Source organism: Cornus florida, unplaced genomic scaffold (genome assembly GCF_030987335.1).
Source record: "Cornus florida cultivar Cherokee Brave unplaced genomic scaffold, ASM3098733v1 CherokeeBrave_3.0.0_Hap2_Chr01, whole genome shotgun sequence".
Classification (NCBI taxonomy): domain Eukaryota; kingdom Viridiplantae; phylum Streptophyta; class Magnoliopsida; order Cornales; family Cornaceae; genus Cornus; species Cornus florida.
In genome coordinates, this window is record NW_026775571.1 from 97,749,097 (window position 1) to 97,777,095 (window position 27,999).

Sequence of the window (27,999 nt, forward strand, 5' to 3'; positions counted from 1 at the left end):
ATCACAACCAAGTAATAAAATCGAAAGTGAGAGTATGCTCAAAACAAAAGTCAGCTAAAACTAGATGTGACCGTCAGCCATTAATAACTTAACCCTACTAGCCTAACTTAAAAAGAAACCTAACACATTCAAAAATTCAAATTTCAGATGCTAAATGATAATATAACAAAATAGAAACAAAAGGCAAGATAAATTTATTGGATAGGCTTGGCTGTAATTTTAAGAAGAAAAAAAAAATCCAGTTTTTACAAAAAGCTATCTTCAAACCCAAAGGACGAAAATGCATCATGCAAAATTAACATCATGAGCTTTGACAACGGATTCCAACTAGTTCTACAAACGTATCAACACAAAGCAGGGGCCTGCTCCCATGAGTCTCAAGTCTTCCTGTGAATCTGATTAATTTTGTTGAACTTCCTCTACAGGTGGGGGAGCAAATCTAACATTTGCAGCTGTTATAGGCTCATCTGCAAACAATGATCTAATATATGATGGAGTTTTCAGGGGTCGACGACCTGTCATTCGTGGATACACATCTTCAAGAAAATAGTATGCATGACCAGCTATCATTCCCTGAACCACAAAAAACGTAATTTAGTTTCAACACGCGTGAGCAATGAAATTCAACCTACAAAAAGACGAGTGTGGTGTGGTGTGTTAACTGACGGTGATCTAAAGTGTCGTATTATGACAGTTTCAGCCCCCAAGGTTCATCCCAATATTAGGATGAGGCGTGAAGAATTCAAAATGGATTTGATTGCAGTCTTCCAATGCAGGGATTGAGAGGAGGACCGAAAGCTATTAAAGAAGGTGTTTAGCAGCCAAGTACCAGGCTCATTGAAATGCAACTAGAAATTAATGGCTTTTGGGGGGGTGGGAGCCAAGTAATATATGTCCAGTTGGAAATGCCTTTCAAGGAATATGAGAAGTCCGTATTCATCGCATCACATAAGCGGCAGAATGATTTCAATTCTGTTTAAAATGATAGAATCTATGAGGTATAAAAAAAAATGGCTCTCCTTTCTGCTACCCTCTGGTGATTTCATAACATTTCTATCAACACAATCTTAGGTTAACTAAAGGATATGAACCATATTTGCAACGCAAGAAATGATATTATCAGACAACATAACCTGATATTTAACATACCAGTACATCCACCCACGCGCTAGCGCCAACAAGGACACAGAATCCTAAAAGAACCTGCAGGAACAGGAATAGAATCAGGTACTACACAAGTCAAAATAGTGAGTGATAAAGAGCCAACAATTGTTAAAACTATACAAGGTTGGATACCGTGGCTGATTGCAATTCCATTTGAAATAAACATAAAAACTTCCAATGTGAACATTTCCGTTTTAGTGTCGGGAATAAAAGGTCCTTCAATAAGAAAAATCAACCAAACAATTTGAAATAAAAACACTAATTACGTGTTTTGTAACCATATTTCCACACTAATTCACTATCATATATTTTAAAAATTATCATTTTTATGGAGGATTAAAGGTAATACTGCTCATCCCTGTTCCCACAAGTTCACATAATTTGGTCCAGCAAAGAAACATTTATATCACAAAGTCATTGGCTGCCTTCAAGAAGGACTCGTTTCTTAACAATTGTAAAATTGAGGTTTTCCTAACAAGAAAGATTTTTTAATGATTTACCATTAAAAGAAAGAAAAAAATCATTAATGAAGGCACCAAAGCAGACAATCCGTGTAAAAACAAGGGGAGTATATGAAAAGCAAATCACAAACAAAAGAAAGAATGGGAAAAAAAATTAATAATAAACTGAGATTATTTTGCTTAATGCATTGAGGGAAACCAAAGATACAAAGCATCCATGCTTTTAAGAAATAATTATGTAGCTCCCAAAAATTTCTAGCCAATCGGACTGCACGGTCCAAGGTATTAAGTATTGGTCTCACTATTGGAGGCCTCTGATACTATTAGGCATTGATGTGATTTGACTGACAATATGCAGAGTCGTGCAACTAGCATTCATAATTGTTCAACTGAATAAAACGTTTGTGCAACTAACATTTGCATAGGTCCAAATTAATAAAATGAACAAACATATAAATAAACAATGTAATGTTGGACAGAGGAAAAAAAAACCTTCTTGTAGCAGCAAAACCATTTAATTGATGTAATGAAGAACAAAGGCCATTGCAGTCCCATCGCTTTCGCTGTATGCTAGTGCTACATAAATGCATAACATGTGGGATATTATATACAATAACAGAACAATTCAGGAACACACACAACAGTGCTGAAGGCAAATGAAAAAGGGACTATTCAAATGGCTCAGGCCATAGGTTCTTGATTTCTGGGGAGTGGGAAGAGAAATTTTCGGACATCATTCAGGCAGCGTTAGTCAAGGTTACTTCAGATCATACTCCATTGGTTTTGGACTGTGGGGGTATGAGCTCTAGGCGTTCTCCGTTTCGATTTAAGAATATGTGGCTGCGGGTGGAGAACTTCCAAGGGTCTGTCCAGTCATGGTGGGAGGAGGCCACGGCTATCGGGTCTACTAGTTTTGTGTTAGCCCAGAAACTACGGGTCCTCAAAACTGAACTGAAAAGGTGGAATATGGAGGTGTTTCGAATGGAGGAAAAATAGGGTCCTTGCTGAAATTTCTGGGATTGATCGCCTTGATGAGGAGGGTGGAGAGGGGGATTCCGTGCGCTCTAGGAGAGCAGCTTGCTAGGCAGATTTCGCCGAGATTGCTTCAATGGGAGAGATTTCATGGCGTCAGAAGTCTAGGGCCTTATGGCTCAAAGAAGGGGATCGCAATACAAAATTTTTCCATAGACTTGCAAATGCCCATAGAAGGAGTAATCACATCGGGCAAATCCAGGTTGATTGTCAGGAGTTGTGTATGGAGGAGGAGGTTCGTAGGGGGATTGTTTCTTTCTATCAGAGGCTCTACACTGAGTCGTTGGGCTGGAGACGTAAGCTTGACGGTCTCAATTTTGATGTTATTTCTGAGGTTGAGAGAGATGGCCTAGAGGTTCCATTTACCGAAGAGGAAGTGTTGAAGGCTTTGTCGAGCTGTAATGACGACAAAGCACCGAGGCCGGACGGGTTCCCCATGCGCTTTTTGTTGGAAAGTTGGGAGGTGGTTAGAAGGGAGGTTATGGGTACTTTCCAGGAGTTTCATTCTCACGGGGTTTTTGAGAAGTCGTTAAATGCTTCCTTTATTGCTCTTATACCTAAGAAGGGCGGCGCTACTGATATTAAGGACTTTAGGCCAATTAGCTTGGTGGGCTATATTTATAAGCTCATTGCTAATGTTCTTGCTCTCAGGTCGAGGGATGTTATGGATGGGGTTATATCGGAGTCACAAAATGCCTTTGTTAAGGGAAGGCGGATCCTCGATTCCATACTCATCGCCGGTGAATGTGTGGATTCTAGACTGAGGAGTGGTGTCCCGGGAGTCTTATGTAAGCTCGACATCGAAAAAGCCTACGATCACGTTAATTGGAGTTTTGTATTGTATTTGCTTGAGAGAATGGGCTTTGGAAGTAGATGGAGGACTTGGATAGAGAAATGTATCTCGTCCGTTAAGTTCTCGGTTCTTGTGAATGAGTCTCCTGAGGGTTTCTTTGGAAGTTCTCGGGGGTTGAGACAAGGTGATTCATTGTCGTCCTTTCTCTTTCTCATTGTTATGGAGGGGTTGAGTAGACTGATGAAGAGGGCAGAGGATTTGGGTTTTATCAAAGGATTCAGAGTGGGTAGAGATTCAACTCATCAGGTGGAGATATCCCATCTGTTGTACGCAGATGACACTTTTGGTTTTTTGTGATGTTGAAGCAGCCCAATTGAGACACTTGAGGTGTATCCTAGTCTGTTTTCAGGCAATTTCTAGGTTGAAAGTTAATGTTGGCAAGAGCGTGCTTGTCCCGGTTAGGGAAGTTCAGGGCATTTCCTCATTAGCTGAAGTTCTTGGGTGTGGGGTGAGCTCCTTCCTTATTAATTATTTGGGTTTGCCCTTGGGGGTGTCTTCTAGAAGGGTGGGGACTTAGGACCCTGTGATTGTTAGGTTTGAGAAGAGATTGGCGGAGTGGAAGAAGCAATATTTGTCAAAAGGGTAGAAGGTCACTCTTGTTAAGAGCACTCTTTCAAACCTATCCACTTATTTCCTATCCATGTTCCAGATTCCATGTTCTATTGCTGAAAGGATCAAAAAAATTCAACGGGATTTCCTATGGGGTGGAAGGGGCGAAGAGTTCAAGTTCCATCTAGTCAAGTGGGAGCATATTTGCAAGCCTGTTAAGATGGGGGGCCTGGGCATTCGGAGGCTGATCCCCTTTAATAGAGCTCTCTTAGGCAAGTGGTTGTGGAGATTTGGGAGAGAACGACATCGCCCGTGGAGGAGGATTGTCTCATGTCGGTATGGGGAAAAGAGAGGTGGGTGGTCTTCATGCCCAATCCCTAGCACAGGAGGAGTTGGAGTGTGAAAATTTATTCGGAAAGGCTGGGATGTTTTTTCCTCTCAAATTAGATTCAAAGTTCGGGATGGTAGATGTGTGCGGTTTTGGGAGGATTTATGGTGGGGAGACCAGCCGTTGTCTTGCTCTTTTCCCAGACTTTTTAGAATAGCTACTAATAGACATGCCTTTATAGTTGATTGCTATCGGCTTCATAGCAGTGGGATTACGTGGGATGTGCGCTTTAGGCACTCTTTTCAGGATTGGGAGTTGGATGAGGCTTGCGCTCTTCTGGATATGTTGTATCGACAGGAGGTAGGTGGCATTGGTGATGATGTTCTCTTGTGGGTTCCTTCTTCCCATGGAGGATTCGAGGTCCGATCCATGTTTTTGTGTCTTTCCAACTTTGTTGGTTGCGCTTTCCCTTGGAAGACTATTTGGCGCTCTAAGGCTCCTCTCAGTGTGGCATTTTTTGTGTGGACTGTAGTTTGGGGTAAGATCTTGACGTTGGATAACCTGAGGAAGAGAGGCATTATTATTGTTAATCGGTGCTGCCTATGCAAAAGTGGTGGTGAGTCTACAGATTATCTACTCTTACATTGCCCTATGGCGTACGATTGTTGGAATCTTATTTTCGGATTGTTTGGTATGTCTTAGGTGATGCCCCGATCCACGAGGGGTATGATTGATGCGTGAAGGGGATGTCACGTGGGGGGTCAGACTCGTGAGTGCTGGCGGACCATTCCGCATTGTGTATGGTGGTGCAAATGAAAAGAGAGGAATAACAGATGCTTTGAGGGAGTAGAGGTGTCTACGGCAACCTTGAAACTTCATATCATTCGCTCCATTTTCAGTTGGGCAAAGGGGAGAAATTGTTCTTCTTCTGACGATGTTGTTGATCTCTTAGACTCCTTAGGTCCATAGATTCCTGGTTTGTTTTTGTACATGGGACGTGTTCCCCTTCTGAACGCTTTTTATGAATTTTTACTTATCAAAAAAAAAAATTGGCTCAGGCCAATATTCTTTAGCTAAAGTAATTAAGCAGACAACAGACAACTCCAAAGTCTTCAGCTGATTGCTCAACTTAAATTATTTTAACAAGCATAAATTAAAATAGCACAAAGAGAAGAATAGATTAGGAACAGCTAATCAAATGCTAGTTCAACAAGAACACATGAATGAGACTTTTGAAATTCACCAACCCATGGAAGGTAAAGAGGCCCAAGAAATTCATATGGATAGAAGGATTTTGATTGCTCCACACATAAACACGAAAAGTTGGGTTGTGTGTGTGTGTGTGTGTGTGGGGGGGGGGGGGGGGGGGGGGGGGGGGTTGGTGTTTTGCGAAGATCAACTTTAACCAAATAAGCACATTTTCTATGCTAATGAAGGGGAACCAACTAACCATCATGAATGTGAGGGAATGGCTAAGGAATATAATCTTTGTAAATGACTTTTGAGACATGAGGTATCATTCCCCCAATAAGAACAATGCCCATTTTAACGGTGGCACCAAATAAAAGCATGTAATAGAAATCTGTAGTCCTTCCTCTGAAGGAATTCTCTTCAAGAAGCTTGCAGTACCGAGCAAGAAAGAACATATGGAACAGGAAGTCCAAGTCTCGCATTATCAAGAAACAATCCCATTAGGAAAAACATCGATGAACAAGAATAAACAGATACAATCCCGTTAGGAAAAACATCGATGACCAAGAATAAACGGAGATTAAATTTCAATAAATCAATTAGATCAACATTTGGATACCTACATCTGGAAAAAGCTACAAATGTTCAAGAATAAATGAGCACATTTACCAAAGCAGAAAATTAAAGAATTTTGAACATTAGAAGGCAGGTTATTTATTTAACTGTGGTATCAGAGATTATTTGGCCCAACAGTGGTATTAGAGCCTTTTTGGGACCCATCATGTTAGCCGGTGTAAAACTTCATCAACCTATATCCAGCCCAAGTAGCAGTGAAGCTATTGACTTGACTTTAATATGCTTGTTAATCTATTTCCAATTTGCCCTATATTTTCAACTTTTGGTGGTGATTATATGATCGCTTTTAGCATAAAGAGGGAACAAGACTTGCGTGTCAACAAAATAGGAAATCTATCGTAGTGTGTGTAGGCATGCATTTAAGTAAATCAAGTAGATGAGGAATCAAATCAAGTCATAATAAACACAAACCATGATATCAAAAAACATTATAACTCTCATCCAAACTGGGGACAATAATCTCTTAAAATGGCAAATTCAGGAAGGCAAGAAAATGAGATAGCAGCACAAAACTCTATATCAGCTGGTGATTGGATCCGATGATAAAAACATTTAGAGTTACCCATTAGAATGATATATCACTAAAGGGCACAACTTCCAGTTTCAAATTTATTATATAAACACATGTAAATAAGTGGTGCAAACTAAAGACCTGCATGTACATGCATTCTGATGTATACTGCAATGATTTGGATCAAATATATTTTCCAGGGGATAAGATGATGATTATCCAAATGCATTCACAAACATAAGACTTTTAATAATAAGGGAGAAGAAAGGCAAGGAATGTGGATGGCATAAAGAAGTCTAGGTAAGTTAAAAAAACATATTGGGAAAGCACAACAGGATGTGAATGTCGAGGTGGAAGAGCTGTTAGTGGTAACATGTGAAAAGATGGTATAAAAGAAACGTTGAGGTGGAAGAGCTGCTCGTGGTAACATGTGAAAAGATAGTATAAGAAAACAAAGGCATTCATTAGAAGGAAAAAGGTAGCATTAATTAAGGATAGGATGTAAGCAGTTTGTTATAAGTAAGAGTAATTGATTCACACAGATGTAACTCAAAGACACGAGGATGGTCAAAAAAAGTACAACAATCAACAATCAGAAGACATAATAGTATGTGTAGTTAACAGAAACCATGGATCCATACATAGTTGGATGTTGAGAAAGGATCTGCATAGTCCTCATCAAGAAGCTAGGATATAATGCTTAATTTAGCTGAATTGAGTTTGATAGTTTGATTGAAGGCAAGGCAAAAATTTGACTAACTTGGGACAATTATATCAAATGTATTAAGAGTTCCTTAACGGAAACAAAAAAGTTATTGAGCAAATCCAACAATAGTTGCCATAGGAACCATTCCTTTTATTAACTCTAATGATTTAATGTATACAATTTTCATGATTATTCAATCCAAGAGAGGCTACAAAATTTGATGACCTGATAAAATAAATGCCAAATTAAGTGAAACCTATAAAAACTATTGAATCTTTATGACAAACTTCACAGGAAAAAAGAGTTAATAGATTAAAGAAGCAATCACATCTTATTCACCTACTGTTAAAACTTAAAAGATTGAAAATCTTTTAAGCTCGGAAATTGTTGTTATAAGTTGCATGAAAAATGAAGTGGTAAAGAAAATGAGATTCCAGATTCTGAAGATGAATCTACAAAAAAAAAAAAATTTAGAGATGTAAAACAGAATAATTATCTTGGCAAGAGAACTTTAATAATTGCAAAACAGAATTACACAAAGACACAAAACAATCATTTTGCAATTTCATTTCAGATGAACGTGCACGTGCCACCCTGTTTTCTTTTACGAGGACATTCAATATACAAGAAGAAGGTATGCCCAAACAAGCTTCTCTATCATCAGCTAATATTTGCATTTGACCTTCATTAAATATCCATTCTTTTTTTATGTTTATATTTCTCTGGTTGGAGTTGCAAATCCACAAAGGTCCGGAACACCCAGTTAAAGATTATAACTTAAATCGAGATTCTGAAGATAAACAAGAGCAATTCTTTTAGGACCACAAAAGAGCCACGCACACAAATCCAAAGCAACCACATTCCATCCTATTTGATCAAAGGTACTATCTACAATCCATGAAAATCTTCAGAAAAGATGAGGAGTAACTGACAGATTCATTTTGGGCCTCAGGCTTCATCTAAAAGTAGCAACCAATCAGATTGGCAATACAGACTATTGTTGATATCAAAGTATATGTGCGTGTGGTGTTCATGTGCGCGTCAATAGAATAAAGGGTGGTGTAGATGAAGTCAATCCTAGAATAAGCTTTGTAAACAGAAGCGACATGACAATGAAGGAATACTACTGCAGATTATAATATGTCCCAATTCCCGACTTAGCATTTCTCCCTTATGAATTCCTTAGAACAAATCATCTTAAAACACATAATATAATATGCTAATGTGAAACTGTGATTGCACCCTTCTAATGTATAATCACTTAAAAGATCAAAACTAAACAAATTACCCGTTTCAGGAAGTAGAGAAAATTGGTGATGAGGCGCCAGAATTGATAATGCTTGACCACAAGCTTAGGGTTCATGTACAAATTATATGGAGATATTATCTGCAAGAGTTAATAAGAAAATCACCAACATTGATATAAAAAGAACAAACACATAAATTTATACTCATTACGTACAAGAATCCATAACTTCAAAACCTCAAAACAACTTCAAGAAAAAAACACTTCTTTTTCAAGTAAAGGGAATTGAAAACCCAATATTTTTACAAAATAATAACAAAACCCTAATTGATATATAACCAAACAGGGGTGACGATTGCAGCAGTGAGATAGAGGAACGGGTGATAATTGGGATCTGCTTGTACCATTCTTCAACAGCTTGAGCCATCACTCTCCGGTTTCTATTTCTACTTCGAAACCAAAACCCTAATATAATTTTATACGAAGACACATATAAAACAATATCGTATGAAATATGAACTTCGAATTGATAGTTAGTATAAAAGAAGCCGTTTTTTTATCACTAGAGCGGTCAAAAAATTGCGTTGATGAAAAACATGTTAGGTGTTTGGTAACACATTATAATGTAACAATATTTTTTTAAAACACTTTGTAAAGCTAATTTTACAATCACATCCTTTAATATTTTTGATAAGTAATAATAAAATAAAAAGGCGTTCAAAAGAGGAACACGTCCCTTATACAGAAGTGGAACCAGGGCTAAGGCCCAAAGAATCCAAGAAAATAATTAAATCATCAGAAGAGGAGCAAGAACTCCTCTTCACATAATTGAAAAAAGAACGAAGAATGTAAAGTTTCAACATTGCTGTAGACAACTCTTTCCCTTCGAACATTCTACTATTTCTCTCCTTCCAAATGCACCACCATACACAATGTGGGACAATTCTCCAGAAATCGCGAACATCCCTTCTCACGCGACATCCTCTCCAAACATGAATCAATTCCTTAGTAGATTGTGGCATTACCCAACGCATGCCGAACAACCCAAAAATAAGATTCCAACAGGTGTTTGCCACAGGGCAATGCATAAGGAGGTGATTAACTGACTCCCCATCTTTCTTGCATAGACAACACCAATTAACAATACAATTTTCCATTTTCCTCAAGTTATCAATTGTCAGAATCTTATCCCAAACAGTGGTCCAGACAAAGAAAACCACCCTAGTTAGAGCCATGGATCGCCAAATAGTCTTCCACGGGAAGTCACGGTTATCAAAATTAGACAGACATAAGAACAAGGATCTTACTTCGAAACGACCGTGGGAAGATGGAACCCATATCAAATCAACATGACCTCTGTCAACACCCTCCTGCCGATACAAAAGATCCAGAAAAAAACACATACCTCGTCCAACTCCCTATCCTAAAAAGAACGCCGAAAGTGCACATCCCACGTAATCTCACTGCTATCAAACCGATAACAGTCAGCTATGTAGGCATGTTTATCAATTGCAATACTGAATAATCTAGGAAATGTACGAGATAATTGCTGATCACCACACCAAAGATCTTCCCAAAAACGAACGCGACGTCCGTCACGAACTTTGAATCTGATATGAGCAGAAAAGGCATCCCATCACTTCTGAATGGACTTCCACATCCCTACTCCTCCCACAAGAGAAACCGGACGTGTAGACGAGCCGCCAACCTCTTCCCCAAACCGACAAAAGACTAACATGCGCCAAGGACGATGTCTTTCTCTCCCATATATCCATAACCATTTACCAAAGAGAGCTTGATTGAAAGGAACTAATCGTCTTACGCCCAGACCACCCAATTTCATAGACTTGCAAACTTGCTACCATCTAACAAGGTGATACTTGAACTCGTCACCCCTTCCTCCCCGTAGGAAGTCCCTTTGAATTTTTTCAATTCTATCCGCAACAGAGCAAGGGATTTGGAACATAGATAGAAAATAAGTGGGGAGGCTCGATAATATACTCTTAATAAGAGTAACTTTACCCCCCTTGGACAAGTATTGCTTATTCCATCCTTCTAATCACTTCGCATACCTAGACATCCTACCAGACATTGTCGTTCTTTAATATAATGTCGCCATATTTGAAAATAGCAACTTTATAAAAGAAGGACTGGAATTATCTTTATAAAAAGGGCTAATTACACTCACACCCCTTGAGGTTTACTGTCACAAGGGGAACTTATCCCACAACAGATCCGGATCGAGAAGGGAATGGTATATATGGGTTGGGTGTTAGCCCTACTTAATAGCTTGAGCTTTTAGGTCAGATCGCGAAGCACCCGGCCCGTTTCAATTGGTATTAGAGCTAAACCCATTCTTTAATCCGGTGTCATGCCAAGCGCCCTACCCGAAGGGATCCGTGTGAGCCTTCTAGGTAGGCAAAGTGGCCCGACCGCAACGAGAGCGTTGCGAGTTCATGTGGGGGAGAATATTACAAGGGGAACTTGTCCCACATCGAATCCGGATGGGGAAGTGAATGAGTATATATGGGTTGGGTGTTAGCCCCACCTAATAGCTTATACTTTTGAGTGCGAAGCATCCGGCTCGTTACATTTTAGGGGTGGCAATTCGTGTTCGCGGGTCGTAATCGTGTCGTGTTAACTTTAGGGTATTATACTAAACAGCTCAACCCGAACACGACCCGTTTAATAATCGTGTCAAGAATTCTCAACACTAACACAATCTATTTATTAAATGGGTTACACGTGTAACCCGTTTAATGACCTATTTACAAAAAATATATATATATATTACTTAAATTATTAATAATACTCAATAAAATAATAAATATTAAAAAAAAAAAATACAAGTTTTAATCAACCAAATTACTAAATAGTTTATAGTTTACAAAAGATTAAATTATAAGACACAAGTTTATATAGTAATTTTAGAACTTAAACAGAAATTTATTTACGACATATATAGTTAAACGTGTATAAACGAGTTACACGAGTTGAACCCCTTAACCTAAACACGACACAATTAACTAAACGGATTAATCGTGTCAACCCGTTTATGACCCGAACCCGTTTAAGGTCAACCCAAACCCATTTAACTCGTGTCGTGTTCAAGTCGTGTTGGCGGGTCGTGTTAACTTTTGCCACCCCTATTACATTTACCCAATTGAAAGTTAGCCCCTTTTTTGAACAATGACATCCCCTCAAGCTTGTTGTGTTTGACAATGACACTAGGGGTGAGCAAATAATCCGTCAATCCGGTCCGAACCAATCCGATCCGTGTGGTTCGGTTCGGTTTTCAGATCTCATGGTTCGGTGATGGTTTGGAAAATTTGCAATCCGGTACTCGTGATTCGGTTAACGGTCTGGACCCTAAAAAAACCGATCCGAACCGTTGCCTATATATATATATATATATATATATGCATACAATTTTAAATGTACTTATTACTTACCACCGTATTTTGTTTTTTCTTTTATTCATTATTCTTTTAAGTTAACCCTATCTTACTCTCATCTCATTTCATTACACTTCAGCCGCGCCTCCGTCCCTCAGCCTCTTCTCTTCAGTCTTCTCTCTTCACCCTCTTCTCTTCGCCTCTGTGACTCTCTCTTCAATCTTCACTCTTCGCCTCTGTCTTCCTCCTCTTGTATATATTTATCATCGTTGAAATCTATATCTGTGTACAATAAGCCGATGCTCTGACATATAAGAACGAAGGAAGCATGGTAAAGTGCACAAAGAATGAAGGGTCATCATGTCTACCCCCTCTAATGCTTCTAGCCTTTTGATTTGGGGGCCTAGATCAGACCTACATCTATATTTACTTTTTTGTTTTGCTATAAATCTCTTTTACTTTCCAGAAAAAAATATATATATGCTAGTAAAGTCTTATTATATCATTCTTTGTATTTTCTTGTATCATGCTCCTTGGTTAATTAATTTTGTTTTGTTCGTTTGATATAGATTTTCTGTTAACAAGCACTGTTGGGTGTTCTAAATCTTTATCATCTTGGTGACTCTTGTTATTCCTTGTTTCGATTTTTTCAGATTTGAATTCCTTTCTTTGGTATGTTTAGTTCCTTGTTTTGATTTTTCCAGATCTGACTTGTTTTAATTTTTCCAGATCTGACTTGTTTTGATTTTTCCAGATCTGAATTCCTTTCTTCGGTATATTTAGTTTTTACTTTGGGTTCAGATATAATATTATTTTGGAGATTTAATATCGTAGTAAGTTAAATGATAAGATTTAAGTTTGTTTTATGCCCAATTTGTGGAAACCGATCCGGTCCGATCCGTGAGTAACGGATCGGTTTCGTTCGGATTGAAAGCCCCCACAAATCGGTTTGGTTTCAATTTTCACCAATCCGTGGGAACCGGTTCGGTTTGAACTTTATCCCCAATCCGAACCATGATCAGGCCTAAATGACACCTTTAAGCACTCTGACGCATAATAAAATGACTAGAGTGCCCTTTGACCTGTTAATTGGTTCATTGGAATGCTGAAATTACCAATTTAACCTTCTAACTAATTTTAATATACCTAAGTAACCTCTTCGACTGTACAGAGAATATATATATCATCTCATCCACTTATACATACACGTATATATAGTTATGTATATAGAGCGAGAACGGGGTAAGAGGAGGGGGAGAAGAAAAGGGTGGTTGCCACCTCCACTGGCAGCACACCACCACAACCACCATCACCATGCCGGTGGCCATGTGCAACACCAACCTCTCCATGAGCCCAGAAGTCAATTAATGTAAGTAACCTAAAGCTATTGAGTTATAACCACTGGAGGTATCAGACCACACAAGTAGTGAGCATCCCTCTCTTTCTCAGTAAATGCAAGCCCCGTGTTATGGGTTGGGTTCCTTATGTACCCACTGCACCATCAAATCAAGAGGTAAAAATCCATAGTTAGCAATTTGAACATACATTTATATACCACACACACACACACACACACACACATATATATATATATTGTATACATATAATAAATTTATTTTGAGCTTCAACTGAGCAGAGCATTAACTAAGGTAGATCAGTGAGCATCATGATTTTCGAAGAGAAATTAAAAATAAAAATAAAAATAAAAAAATCTAACAATAGATTCAGAACAACCAAAAAAAAAAAAAAAAAAAAATTAGATGGAATTGATCATATGACATGGTAAATTAATTAATAAGAGGCTTTTGAATGTGATGAAAAAGTTGAGATCAACACAATTGAAAGCATCAGACTGGAAATTGAATAATTCTCTTCTAAGTAAATGATATTGATCATTTGAGAAATTGAATCACGTAGGTACGTACTTGCAATGAGACAATCCAATTGGTGACAACCTGGTCCTCAGTGACACAATCCTCACCGTAAACGTTCTCACCGCCACCGGCGAACCACCTCCACTGGCGGCACACAAACACAACCACCACTTCATTTTACACGATTCATTCATCTCCAATTCCAAACCAAGACTTTCTAACCACTTTACCCTCTTCAATTGAACCGTCTGCCTCGCCCAATACCTCCACCCATCCCAACCACGCCTTGCTTAGGGTTTCCAATACTCACTCCGCTACCGTCAATCCTGGCCATTCAATTTATGCCCATCCGACCTTCAATCTTTCAAATTCTCCACCGTCGGGATTCTCTCAGGCACTGCTATGATGTTTCTAAGTTCTTCAACGTTCCCTGGCCGGAATCAAGCGTGAGTTCAAGCAATTGCGGGCTCTGCTGTTTTGGATGTTCGGAATTACCCGTCGCCTCAGTCGGGCAGCTCTTCTCGATCTGTACCTTCTTCTCTGAGATTCCAACACGGTGATGGTTGCGGTGGCGATGGTGGGGGTGGTGGTGATGGTCAAGGTTGCGATGGATAAAGAAGGAAGGGTGGACATTGGTGACAAGATGGAGGTGGCAACGGTGAGAAGATGGAGGTAGCAATGGTGGACGTTGTGGTGGTCGGTTTATCATGAACCTGAGAGGGTTGATAGAGTTGCAGAAGTTATGGGTTTTACACAGAGAGAGAGAGAGAGAAGTGATCTCTGCTCCATTCTTTAGATTAATGGTCGCATTCTAAACTTTTTCTTTTAATACAAAATCACTATCATTAATTTTAATTTTTAAATTTAATATTTTTTAATATAATTAAAGGTAAGTGCTATAAAAATAAAAATAAAAATCACTTCACCTAAGAAAATAGGTCTCACCAATATTAAAGTTAACGTTGTCTATTTGAGAGTAAAAAATAAATTAAAAATTACACTATTTACATGAAACATCGACTAAAAAATAATAAAAAATTAAAAATAAAATCTCTTTTTTTTTTATCCACTTAATCAACTTAGTGTAACTTGTGATTTGCATAAACTTCACCCATAAAAAATTTAATAGATTATAATTAAAATTATTGTATACCTCCCCAAATACATGCTATTTAAAAACTAAAAATTCAATCTATTTTTCTCCGACCCGTCACAAATTATAACCACTTGTAAACATATTCCAATTACTCATCATAATAAGTTGCATAAAACAAAACGGGCTTTAAGAGGAATCCATATTAATTTTTAATCAACGGTTGCTACCAGTGTTGTTTGGCTACAAGCCTACAACATGTTCTGAAAGAGTATCAATTGGCTCGTGTGATTGGGAAATCACCTCTTTCTCCCGTAAGATTAAGGCTTCGTTTGGATAATACACGTAACAAAACATAAAAGAAAGATAATATTAATTATGAGAGAAAGATAATAAAATAAAATAAAAACAAAAAAAATAGTAACTTATATTCTTGTTTACAAAGGAAATAATAATATTCTTGTTTGATAACAATTAAATTATTATTATTATACTTGTTGATTCAAAAATCCTCGCCACCGGAAACGATGGCGTTTTACCTATATAATAATGGAGATTAGGATCCTCCGACGATCAAGTCTCATATAACAAAAAAGTCTATGTATTAAATTTTCGTGAGTGTTTTCTCATGCCTTGTTTAATGAGTCTTTATTATATTTAAAGTTGTCTCGAGATCCAGTTGGTCGCGTAGATTTCAATTGGGGAGATTTGGTTTATCTTTCTTATGCAGTAATTTTGAACAGAGAGATGGAGAAAGAAGAGGATAAGTGAATTAGGTGCACTTGTCATTAGGGCATATTTAGTTATTAATTGGTATTTCAAGGGCATTATAGTCTTTTACATTTGATAAGGGTTTTATGGTCATTTAAATAAATATGGATTGTCACGTGCTTGGCGTTTGTTACAAAATGATCGGCCGGTTACCGGATTGGATAAACTACAACCAGACGGGATAATTTTGGAGGGGTTTTCTGCTTATTTAGAAATTTCCTAAGATTTTTTGCTCATTAAAACATAATTGAAGGGGTTTAATGCACTTTACCCCAAAAAAAAAAAAAAATGAAAGAAGCTTATAAATAGAATCCATGTTATACAAATAGTTGGCGGTAATGAACATTTGAGAAAAGTCTCAATTTTACAAAGTTTATTTGGTCGCAACATTTGATTCATGAATATAATAGTTATAAAGTAATGTTTGGTTGAAATTTTATTTTATTTTAAAAAATGAAGTATTTCCTAAATTGTGTTTTAATGAATAAAATTAAAAGAGAGCGTTTATGGGATCAGGTGTGGGTTACTGGGCTGGATTAGGTTCAATATGGGTTGGGTTGAAATTTAAAAGAATTGGGTAACTGGGTATTTTGTTTAGGATGATTTATGGGTGGTTAAAATTTGAATCGGGTTGGATTATTCTCCTTTGTCCAATATACTTATATGGGCGATTTGTAAAAAAAAACCCCTCAACTTTTACCCGTTTATAAAAAATTCTTCTTATGAATATTTTTAACAAAAAATTTCCCTCAACTATTTCGAGAGGGTGACTTTAACTAACGTTCATTTAGTAAACATATGCTATTACCAAATTACCCACACTTTCTAAATTTTTTTTGATGACTGCTTAAAACGAATTTTATTTCCATTCGTTCACGTTTGGATTCAATCTTTACAAAAGATTTACACCAAGCGAATCAACAGAAATTGGCATTGAATATGTTCGTTTACACCAAGTGAATCATCCATCGACTCTCAGTATCATTCATCTTTCTCATGCAGTTCACTCACTCGCACTAATAGCTATCCGAAGATCACGCACGTTTGGATTGAAATTGGAAGATTTAATATTTGGGGTTTTAAACCCTATTTTATTTATTTATTTGTGGTGGTTGTCCTTTTTGACAAGAAGACAACATAATCATTACTTACTTTTAGTGGGATTACTATAATTATTTAACTTTTATGCGCTCGTATAGGTAAACCACCGCCTCTCAGGTCCCTCGACTGATTCTACCACAAACGAGTTTATATAAAAAAAAAGCTATAAAAATTTCAAAATAAGCTATACCTTGTTTGGAGAGATCATCATAAATGATTGAAGTGTGTCGTTCACGATACATAAAATATTCAGCCAGAGCCCTCCTGTATAAGGAGCGAGATATTGTAATGCAGCAAGGGAATCCACTGTTTCGGCTACCACAATAGTGTGTTCCATCACCCCCCTCTCCTGGAAGTTAGTCACTACTTGAGCCCTTCTATACATAAACATATAATATGGTTTCATACTAATTTAAGATGATAGTAGGAAAAAATTATCATATGGATATGATAGGATAAAAAATAAAATAAAATAAAATAAACGTGACTTATAATATGGTTTCAGACTGAAAGGAGAAAAGTAAATAAAATAAATTTGATTTAATTTTCACACACGTATATACTATTATAGTATATATGATTCAATTATAATATTGAAACACTATTTACATTCAATAGCACACCTGCATCAAAATATATGATTCAATTATAATATTAAAACACTATTGTATGAATAAAATAGTACGAAGAATTTGCTGTCATGGCAAGAGTAAATAATAATTAAAAAAAGCCCTTTAATATTAAGGGACAATTTCATCAAAAAAAAAAAAAAAAAAAAAAAAATGGCTCAATAAATTATTTAAACGAACAGTTAAAGTCCCCTCAAGTTAGGTGAGGGGAATTTTTTATTTTTTATTGCTAAAAATAGTGTTTTTTTGCAAACGGGTGAAAGTTAGGTTTTTATTTATTTATTTGCTGTTTAAACCCAAATCGGCTGAAAGAGCGCGCGAGACTTCAGGCAAATCTAGGACTTGAGGCGGCAAGGAAGTGAGTCGGTGGCGTATGCCGACGTGGTCTGACGGCCACGGATGAGCAGAAGGCGGCTAGCGACGACGTCGAGAGGTTCCGGGAAAGATTGGGGGTACCTCTTCTGTTCGCGTCTCTCCTGTTCTTCTCCTCCTCCTTTCTCTTATTTATTTATTTTTTGTGTGGCTTTGAGACCGACGACTGAAGGTTTTGAATGTTAGGGCTTTAGGGAATGTGGGGCTAATTGGTTGCAGGGTTTCATGATGGGGCTGTGGTTGGCTTGAAACAGTAGGTTTTGTGGTGTTGATGGGTTTCCAGCGAGGGTGAGTGAGCTGTTAAGTTAGGGTTCATGGTGTGGGTTGTGATGAGCGGCAGCGGTTAGGGGTTGTTTGAGTGGTGTTTTGCTGCAATTTGGGGGTTTCAGTGGGTTTGATGGATAGTGGATGTGTCTTTTTTTGAATATACGTGCCCTCCAGTATACTGGAGGATATTCGCCATATTTTTTTTGTACATAAATCTTTATACAATCCCGTATTTTTTGATCTTCTTGGAGACCCTCAGATAATTTTTTGGTTGTGACTTTGTGGGCGGATGTGCTGTGGACAAGCAAGCTACACACTTGGTGCACAATCCCTATACAAAGTGCTATATATGTGATTGGTGTACTGTAATTGGTATGATTTTTTTGGGGTAAAACAGACAAAAACTGACAATATCATACATGTGGTGGAGTGAGTCATTAAGTAATTTTTTTTGAGATTTTCTTGAGGGTGACACACGGGTTAGGGCACTGCTGGTTGTCAATTAGGGTTGGTAATTGTGGGTGTTGAGTTTCAGGACTGATAGGTTAAGGCTATAGATTTAGGCCGTGAACAGTAGCAGATGAATTTGGGTGGTAAATAGTGACAAAATAGCAAAGGCTTTGAATACAATTTTAAAAGTAGGATTCAGATTATCCGACTATGGATTGAGTAGAAAATCTAATATTGTGATAATGATTCAATAACCATTTTGTTCATATAACAAATAGGATATGGATTTGTGTTTTTGTACTGATGAAATAAAATAAAATAAAAACTAAATGGTTGTGAATTGTACATCATGTTGGACTTGGATTGGAACCAAGATAGTAATTACTCTCCTAAGATACTAGTATAACAATCACTTAATTTAAGGACGCAAGAAGAGAACTTCAGAAGCAGACTTGAGAGAAACGAATGTGAAGGGAGAGTAATCGATCGACGGCACGAAGGGGAAGGGGGAGCCAGCCTTGTGGAATAGTTCCATGTTAGTTACTCTCTCCTCTTTTTCTTCAAATTTTCCTTTTCTTTTCATTATTACAAGCCCTAATTTTCAATTTTTCAAATCAAAAGTTATTTCAGACCACCTTATTTTCTTATTCCCTCTCTCTTTTTTTCCCTGTTCATGGTGATTTGAGTTCTTTGTTACAGAACCCATTTCAATCTCTCTTTTCTTACCCTAGTTTTGATCCCCTTTGTTTTACCTTTATATGGAAGATATTAAACATTTTTTCAATAGCAGAATGAACGTTAGTTACATAGATAAAAACCTTATCATGTTTAGATTTGGCGTTTCTGTAAATTGTAAAAGGGTATAGCTAATCCGATCGGACATTTGACAAAGTGATTATTTTTATTGTGCTTATCCGATTCGGATCTGATTGATATCCATTTACAAACAGAGTGAATATCGATTGAGGGTTAAGAACAACAAGAACATGAGAGAAGAAAGGGAAGACCTCCGTCTCTAGTCTCAATATATCCTCAATATTTAATGTGAATCCAAAACTGATTATATGAATTACATATATGCTTATTTATAGGCATTCAAAATTTCTTAACAACTAAGGAACTTGACAACTAATTAACACACAAAAATATCTCTGTTAAACTACAAAAAAATATGTGTGAAAACATTAATGCAGCAACCATGGCATCCTTATCTAATTGCAGCTCTTACGGTAGCTGCCTAGTCTAGTGTAGGTTCATAGACCAGTCAATACTCTGCATCATACTTGACACGCATGGTGGACTAGGCTGATTTACCCACCTAACCTAGACACATCATACCAACTATAAATTTCCCAATCCGGGGTACTCCTTTTTTTCCAGTTGCCGATGTTCTCAATCTTCTTCGGCTTTAAGTTAGTAGCGAGCCACCTTCTCTCTCTCTCTTCCCGTATAAATCGCTGCCCATGTATTTATATAGACATATATATAATGATATATATGTCCGTGTAACAATTTGCTGATTTTATAACTTCTGAATTATTTTTATCTTTGTTTGTTGTAAAATCTCTTCACTTATTTTCATGGTTTTATAATTTCTGTCATTTTTGTGATTGTGTGTTGTTGGTTTTGCAGTATTTGTAGTATCATAAATTATCTTCAGTGGAATATCGAATAAGGAATGCCATCAACAACTATATCATTAAAATGAGGAAGATAGCACGGTGTACCTCTTCTTTCAAGCAACCGAAGGTGAGTTCTATTCCAATGACCACAGAAATTAACTGTTGTCAGGAAAAAGTTAAATACATACATATATATATATATATATATTTCATTTTTCTTTTTGTAGTTCAGATCTTATTCATAACTGTCAAGTTTTTAACTCCACTGGTTTCAACTCCTCCTCCCATATGGGAAATTGAGGTTTGAGTTCTAACAACTGGCGCTTGTCTTACGCACCAAAAGAAAATTCACTGCCTATGTGAACAACTTGAAACTGTTATGACGTTCTTTTGGTTATTGTTAATGTGGTGGTTACGAAATTTTTGACAAAGTAGTACTAATTTATTTATTTTTACTTTAAAAAATGTTCATTTTTTTTTTTCCCCATGAATACTCATTCTTCTACAAATGTATGAGAAATTTTGTATATTTGTTTGTTTTTTGCCAATCGTGATGTTTTTATGGTGATTCTTAATTTTTTTTTTAGTAAAGTAATGGTTTCAATTATTTTTGTTGATGATGGTTTCTTTTTCTTGTGTTTACAATTATTTGGATGTTCAGAGAAAAGAGCATACGACGAATGGAATTAGTGGATTGCCAGACGACATCGTCACTGCCATCCTGTCTCTTTTGACACTTAAGGAAGCTGCAAGTACTAGTGTTCTCTCTCGCAGATGGAGATATTTATGGAGATATATAACTGGTAGTTTCAATTTCGATTCAAAGACATTGCTAGCTCCTTCAGCAGATGGTACTTCACTTGAAGAGCCTACTAAGTATAGAAGTTGGGTGCACAATACTTCTCCCTTTGAAGAGCCTACTAAGTATGTAAGATGGGTGAATAAAGTCTTGGAATTGCATCTTGGCACCTTCATAGATGAAATGAGGATTTCTTTTTATTTCCGTGGGCAATTCCCTTGCGATATTGATGATTGGATTAAGTTTGTAATGGAAAAGGGTGTTCAAAGGTTTGAATTGGATGTGTTAGCTGGCACGTTACCGGGTCAGTGGCTTAAATTTTACGATTTCCCAAGCCTGGAAAGCTTCAAATTCTCATTTAGGACTTCAAACAGTCATCATGTGTCACGGACTATTGGTTTCACAGATGGTTTTTGCTCCCTAACCACCCTTCGTTTGGTTGGTGTTAATATCATGGAGGAGGTGCTTGAGCATTTCTTATCCATCTGTCCCTTTCTTGAACAATTATGCATTGTCGGTACAACAAGTCTAGCAAATCTAAAAATTGCTGGCCCGTCTCTCAAATTGAAGCACTTAAGAGATATCTCACTGTCACTGTTTGGAAAATCTTGAAATTTCTGCAATAAATCTTGTTTCATTCACCTACTTTGGACGAGATATAAGTGTGCCTCTTAAAAACGTCCCTCTTCTCTCTGAGCTATCTATTGGGGGATATTTCTGTTCGTCCTTTGTTTTTGAATCTTGCAAGCATTCCTGCTATGCTGCTCAAATAGAAAAGCTCAAGTTACAAGTGTTTTTTGAGGTTAGAATACACATTTATTGCTTGATTGTGTATTCTTTTCTTTTCTTTCTTTATTGGTTGTGGTTGTCGTAAGCATCATGATCACCTTGTGCCTGCATTTTGTTAGGAATTCCATCCGTTTCCCAAGTATTTTCGTGAACTAAAAAATCTCAAGGAAGTGGAATTGTTTGTCATGAGAGATTCTGGTGACAGCCTTCTCAGTTTAGTTTCTGTGATTAAGGCGTCTCCTAAATTGGCTAAGTTTACTGTTGAGGTAAGTATCCTTTCTGTAATTTAAGGTTTGTTTTCTGATGGAAGTATTATTATTGATTTATTTTTAATTTTTTTAGTTACTTGTATGATTTTAAATTGACTTAAATGTAGAGTGATAAGAACAAGAGAGGGAGAGGTGAAAGCAGACAGGTACATATGTGATAGACTATAGGATCTTTATTGAAGAGGTTGAGGAGGTGAAAACGGTGTCATTGAGTCCTCGCCGCATCAAATAGTGAGTGTATAACGAAGGACTACTGTTAGTAAGATGGCACACAACCGTATCAGTGAGTAAGATGATTACGCAAACTAAGTTTTCCATGACCAATCACCATTATGAGTAGGCAAATCTTCCAACTTCAGAAAGATGATAATGTCAATAAATTCCATCACCCTGTCTCTCTCGCCTCTGCAAGTAAAATCCAATCTATAATATAAAAGAGGAAACATATCGAACTTGATTTCTTACTGAAAAAAATATTTAAAATTGACCCAAAAATTTAATGAACAAGTTGAAGATGAAGAAGATAACAATTGAATGTAATGCATTCCTAAAAATTGCCATTCAATTATGAAAAAAAAAATGCCATTCCAAATACACCCTTAATTTTGAGAACTTTGTAGGTTTGTGCTTTATATGATTTGAGCAACCTAAGTAAAATCTTTCATGGAGGCCTTCTGAATTTACCACAGCTATGCATCAAGTGTTAGGGAAAAGTAGACAGATAGAATGGAATGAGATAAGAGGCTGAAAAATATAAGAATTTGAAAGAGGCAAGTATCTTATATTGTCCTCAATTATGAAAAAGGAAATTAAGGAAAAGAAAAGAGAGAAGAAATATTTATCATCGGGCACAAACATAAATTTATAAAAAGATCTATTGATCCTAGCCACTCTTTTCTTGTTTAACCTTAGCTACTATGTTTTTTCATGTGATTAATATGTGATTATAGATGAAAAAAGTCGAAGTCTTACAATATGTTACTAGAATGTAAATCATGTCAATACGTTATTACCAGCCTAAATAAAAAGGAATTTGTACCTAATGCTTAAAAGTATAAAGTGCTTAAATTGATAAATTGTAGTGAGCTAACTTACAATTAGAATTTTATGATAAATATGAACATGGGACTCCCGTCTTACTCTTGCTTTATCATTTATGCGCTAATGTAACATTTGGATGGTCATTTGTTTGACAAATTGGGCCTTTCAAGAAGCAAAATTTCTGTCTGCATGTGCTATTTGTACTTAAATAAAATGGAACTTGTATAAGTTTATGGATTATGTAAATAAATATTGTTTTATCTTCTTGCTTGTAAAGTTGCAATGGTTTTACCATTTTATAATGAAAAAGGCTAATTGCGTAGCCACCAATGTAAGGTGTTAGAAAGGCATATTGGATGCAAATCTAACCTTTCATATTAATAAATAGAGTGATTATTCTTAGCCTTAAAATAGCGGTCATGTGCTAACAGCTTGGCCTTCCATTCCACAAAGGATAATGGCTCCGAGCTACCATATTTCTGTTCTATTACTTTTAGCGTGGGGTCTGAACAATTCTATGACCTTTTGTTATTTTATTTTTTAGGTAAGTAGTTCTGTAACGTTTTTAATATGATAAAACATGTAAATGGGACTCATTATTAGTTCGGATATCATTGTATGTTATTGGAAGAGAGTGAAATATTGCTATGAAGTTGAAGTTTGGCCACTAATTGCATTGGTAAGACGGCAAACATTATCCCCTTGTGTTTGTAACCATTTTCCTGGATTTGGGGGGGGGGGGGGGAGGGGTGGAATTGAATTTTCCAATCATACCTGGTTCAGGGAAAGGTCTAGAGGCAGATTAGGTTTTGGTTTGATTGGTGCGGGGGGATAGGCCAATAGCAAGGGTTTTCCAGAGGTTATTTAGGATATCTCTAGATGGTCATGTCTTCATAGCTGTTTGTTATTGCCTTGATAGCGGAAGGATGACTTGGGATTTGTCGCCTGTGAGATCTCTCCAGGATTGGGAGATGGAAGACATTGTTGAGTTCTTGGCGTCGTTGTACCAATAGAGGGTGGTAGGTAAGGGGGCCGATGTATGGGTTTGGGAGGAATCCATGGAAGTCAGTGCAAGGTGTCCTCTTTTACTAGAGGCTTCCAAATACTCGAGGGTCCATTATTCCAAGGAGGGCAGTTTGGCGTACCAAAAGTTCCCTCAAGGTTGCTTTTTTTGGATGGACGGTTGTTTTTGGTAGGAGTTTTTACAACCGACAAGAAAGAGGGTGTCAAATCGTGGTAAATTGGTGCTGTCTGTGCAAGAGGGATGGATAGTTGATTGATGATCTTCTCTTACATTATGCGGTGACTAGGGATATGTGGACATGTTTGTTTCCCTTTTTAATTAGTTGGGTCTTGCCAGGTTCCACGTTGAGCATGCTCGAGGTTTTGACCGGTTGTATAGTCGGGTCAGTAGCCTGGGATGCACGGAGAGTGATTCCGCTTGTGTTTTGTGGGGCTTGTGGTGTAGAAAGAAATAGGGAAGGAATCTTCTATTCGGGTATTAAAACTGTCCATTCTTTGTTCTTTTTTAGTTGGGTTAATGGGAGGGATTATATAGGATTTTGTAGCCTCGTGTATGGTTTGAGGGTATAGGGGATTCTTTTGGCGTAGTGTTTATTGTTTTGTATATGTTTTCTTTGGCGCGCTCCCCTTTTAAATGCTTTTAATGAAATATTACTTAACAAAAATAATAAATAAAAAATTGTTAACCTAAGGACATCAGGATATTCTCTTTGTGCTATTCTAAAAAAATTCATGCACGATTCACTTTGTGGTCATTCCTTGAGGAATTAACTTGATTGTTTAAATTTTGTGATGTTCTTAAGCATGTTCAATCTCCTGGTACTGCTAGAAGTAAATTTGTATGGAGAATTGTTCACTTGAATCCTCTCCTTTGCATGAAGTGAATTTTATTTTCATGGTTGACATTGAATAGTGATTGAATTAGAATGAGTGATTTGATAAGAGTCAGGCTTCTGTCATGGTAAGGAATCTTTATTTTTTTATAAACACCCTCAGCTTCTAATCTATGATTATTCTCTGGGGCTATTGTTAGTGTTTTTTAGCTTCCAATGCCAGTTAAAGCAACTGGGGACAGTTTCTGTAGGGATACTGAAAATAACCAAATTGTGGTAGTGTTTCTTTGTGGATTTCTTATATGGATGATTCCTGACGTTATATCCAGTATTGATGACCATTGTGTAACTGAAAAAAATTGTTTGTGACATTGTTTTTTATGACAATAGTTTGTTGCATTACCCTATGGTATTACTTGAATCACCACTGAAAAATATATATCTATATTCGTTCCCCATACACAAGGCTCCTACATCTAGCAGGGCCTAAAAGAGGTGGGTGGTAAGCAGCCTTACTCCTATTTCTAGGTAGGCTGATTTCGGGACTTGATCCCGTAATGGATGAGCACTTGAATCACAATGGGTCGGTTTGGTTTGAAAGAAGCAGCAGGAAATGAAAGAAATGGAAAAGATTTAATTTTTTGGAGTTTGGATAGGATAAAAGGAAAATTTATAAGAAATTAGGATTCCCGCAAGTGGTTGAAAATTTGTCTCCCGCAAAATTTGTGTTCTATGTTTTAGTTTCCTATTATGCCCTTACTAGTTGTTTCTCCATCTCTCAGTCTTAACAATTCCGAACAAGCCTCAAAATATTTGTTCAATTGTGCTAATAATGTAGTTTATGTGGCTCACGAGTTGGGTGCTTTGGCTATGAATGCTAGATTAAAGGAGGTTTATGAGAACAAGTTTCCTGACAAGATTAGAACTGTAGCACAAGAAGATGTATTGATGACAAGATTAGAAATGTAGAACAGGAAGATGTATTGGTGACAAGATTAGAAGTGTAAACAGGAAGATGTATTGAGACACTGATGTGTATTTTGATGTTTTCTGATCAATGGTCTAAAGGCAAACATTTGACATTGGGTGAAATTCATAGGCAGTGTCGTACTTCTACCCACCACTTAAATTTGTGATCCATGCCCATGCTCTAAAAAACTTCATTTACAACAAATTATTTTTTCGCATTATTTTACCCACAAAAAAGAAAAGAAAAAAGTACACCGGTTCATTGTAAATGGCAATGAAATAGTGGATCATCATATTTTATTGTAACAGATTCAAAAGATGCGCACTTTAAATTTTGGTATGCAATATCATCTTCTTCATCGCCACTTGTAAGTTGTAATGTGAGTCATATTAAGAATAAGGTTAAAACCTTTAATGATTTTCGCATATGAAAAATATTAGAAAACCTTTTTTCAAATACGAACAATTTAAAAATGGATATGAACAGTTATATTATTGTTTGGGCATAAGGAAAGATTTATCTAACACAAATTCATTTATTTTTCTAGTATTTGAAATTACAAGGATTCGTTTGGTAAGTATGATCATTTTCTTTTCACTTTCATGCTATTCAAACTAACAAAACAATATTTTCCCACAATTTTCTTGAAAAAATTTCATATTATCCAAATGCATGTATTTATTTTATCTAATCTTCGTGTATAAACAAGTATTTATCTGACTATCTTCCTCTATGCAGATGATTCTGAGTTCGAATAGACAGGTACTAAAAATTACAAATCTGTATTGGTTTAAAAGTTCGTTATACTCTTAACCTTGTCTGCAAATAATGCCGTCTCCTGTGGTGCTGGCAGGTAAGAGGGGGTGATCAAATTGCAGAAATAAATTCTGAAAAAGAGGCGACTAAATGTCATCATCAATGCCTTAAGGTGGTGGAATTGGTTGGTTTTGATGGGAGTAGCAGCAGTGAAGTTGATCTTGTTTTGCACATACTTGAGGTTGCCGCATCACTGGAGAAGATAATTATTGATCCTCGTCCTGTGTTAGATTGTAAAGATCCACCGAAAAGAGCCAGGAAGATAGAAGAGGCTAGAGAGCGTGCTAGGCAGCTAAAAACAATATTACCTGAGACCGTTGAATTAGTGGTTCTTTAGTTAATTAAATAAATAAATAATCGCAGAATAATATTTTTAGTGATTATTTACCTATTCTGGTCATGCTTAACTTGTATGTGTGCCCACTTAAAGGTAAGTTGTATAACTGGGTTGGAAAGTTTAACATAATTTATTAAATTTCTTATCTCACAATTCTTTGCTGAATTTCTATTTTTGAGTGCTCCTTTCACATCCAATTCAGTTCAACCATATCTTGTTTAATTTCTATTATTGAGTGCTACTTTTACATCCAATGCAGTTCAACCAAATCTTCTTGGTGGTAGCTTCTAATTTATTGGGTAGTTTTTTATTATTTATTTTATCTAATTTTGTGTGTTTATTTTATAGTATTTGAAATCACAAGGAGAGGTTTGGTAAGTATGATCATTTGTTTTCACTTTCATGCTATTCAAACTAACAAAGCAATATTTTCCCAAAATAATCTTCGTGTGTAAACAAGTATTTATCTGACTATTTTCCTCTATGCAGATGATTCTGAGTTCGAATAGACAGGTACTAAAAATTTCAAATCTGTATTGGTTTAAAAGTTTGCTATACTCTTAACCTTGTCTGCAAATAATGCCGTCTCCTGTGGTGCTAGCAGGTAAGAGGGGGTGATCAAATTGCAAATATAAATGCTGAAAAAGAGGCAACTAAATGTCATCATCAATGCCTTAAGGTGGTGGAATTGGTTGGTTTTGATGGGAGTAGCAGTAGCGAAGTGGATCTTGTTTTGCACATACTTGAGGTTGCCGTATCATTGGAGAAGATAATTATTGATCCTCGTCCTGTGTTAAATTCTATAAATCCACTGAAAAGAGCTAAGAAATTGAAGATGCTAGAGAGTGTGCTAGACAGCTAAAAACAATAT

At 36.7% G+C, this 27,999-nt stretch overlaps 2 protein-coding genes and 1 pseudogene across 3 annotated transcripts; 2 read left to right on the top strand and 1 right to left on the bottom strand.

The window, feature by feature from the left end:
- Positions 1 to 163: 163 nt before the first annotated feature.
- On the bottom strand, positions 164 to 14,727 carry LOC132308565 (derlin-2.2-like). Of its 2 annotated transcripts, XM_059806684.1 has the most exons (4): positions 13,998 to 14,727; positions 8,720 to 8,818; positions 1,150 to 1,203; positions 164 to 573 (listed from the first exon to the last, which is right to left on the bottom strand). In XM_059806684.1, exons 2-4 carry the CDS (start codon positions 8,792 to 8,794, stop codon positions 400 to 402), a joined length of 303 nt encoding a protein of 100 aa, XP_059662667.1. In that variant the 5' UTR covers positions 8,795 to 8,818; positions 13,998 to 14,727; the 3' UTR covers positions 164 to 399. The 2 variants fall into 2 exon arrangements, with proteins under 2 accessions (XP_059662667.1, XP_059662675.1); XM_059806692.1 differs by lacking the exons at positions 8,720 to 8,818; positions 13,998 to 14,727 and adding an exon at positions 2,118 to 5,633.
- On the top strand, positions 12,388 to 12,494 carry LOC132284573 (small nucleolar RNA snoR100; annotated as a pseudogene).
- On the top strand, positions 14,506 to 27,990 carry LOC132278431 (uncharacterized). Its single transcript, XM_059780221.1, has 10 exons — positions 14,506 to 14,604; positions 20,913 to 21,512; positions 21,959 to 22,105; positions 22,216 to 22,254; positions 25,216 to 25,350; positions 25,747 to 25,947; positions 26,714 to 26,737; positions 26,829 to 27,119; positions 27,618 to 27,641; positions 27,733 to 27,990. The coding sequence occupies exons 1-10, from the start codon at positions 14,506 to 14,508 to the stop codon at positions 27,988 to 27,990; spliced, it is 1,818 nt and encodes a 605-aa protein (XP_059636204.1).
- The last annotated feature ends 9 nt before the right edge of the window (positions 27,991 to 27,999 follow it).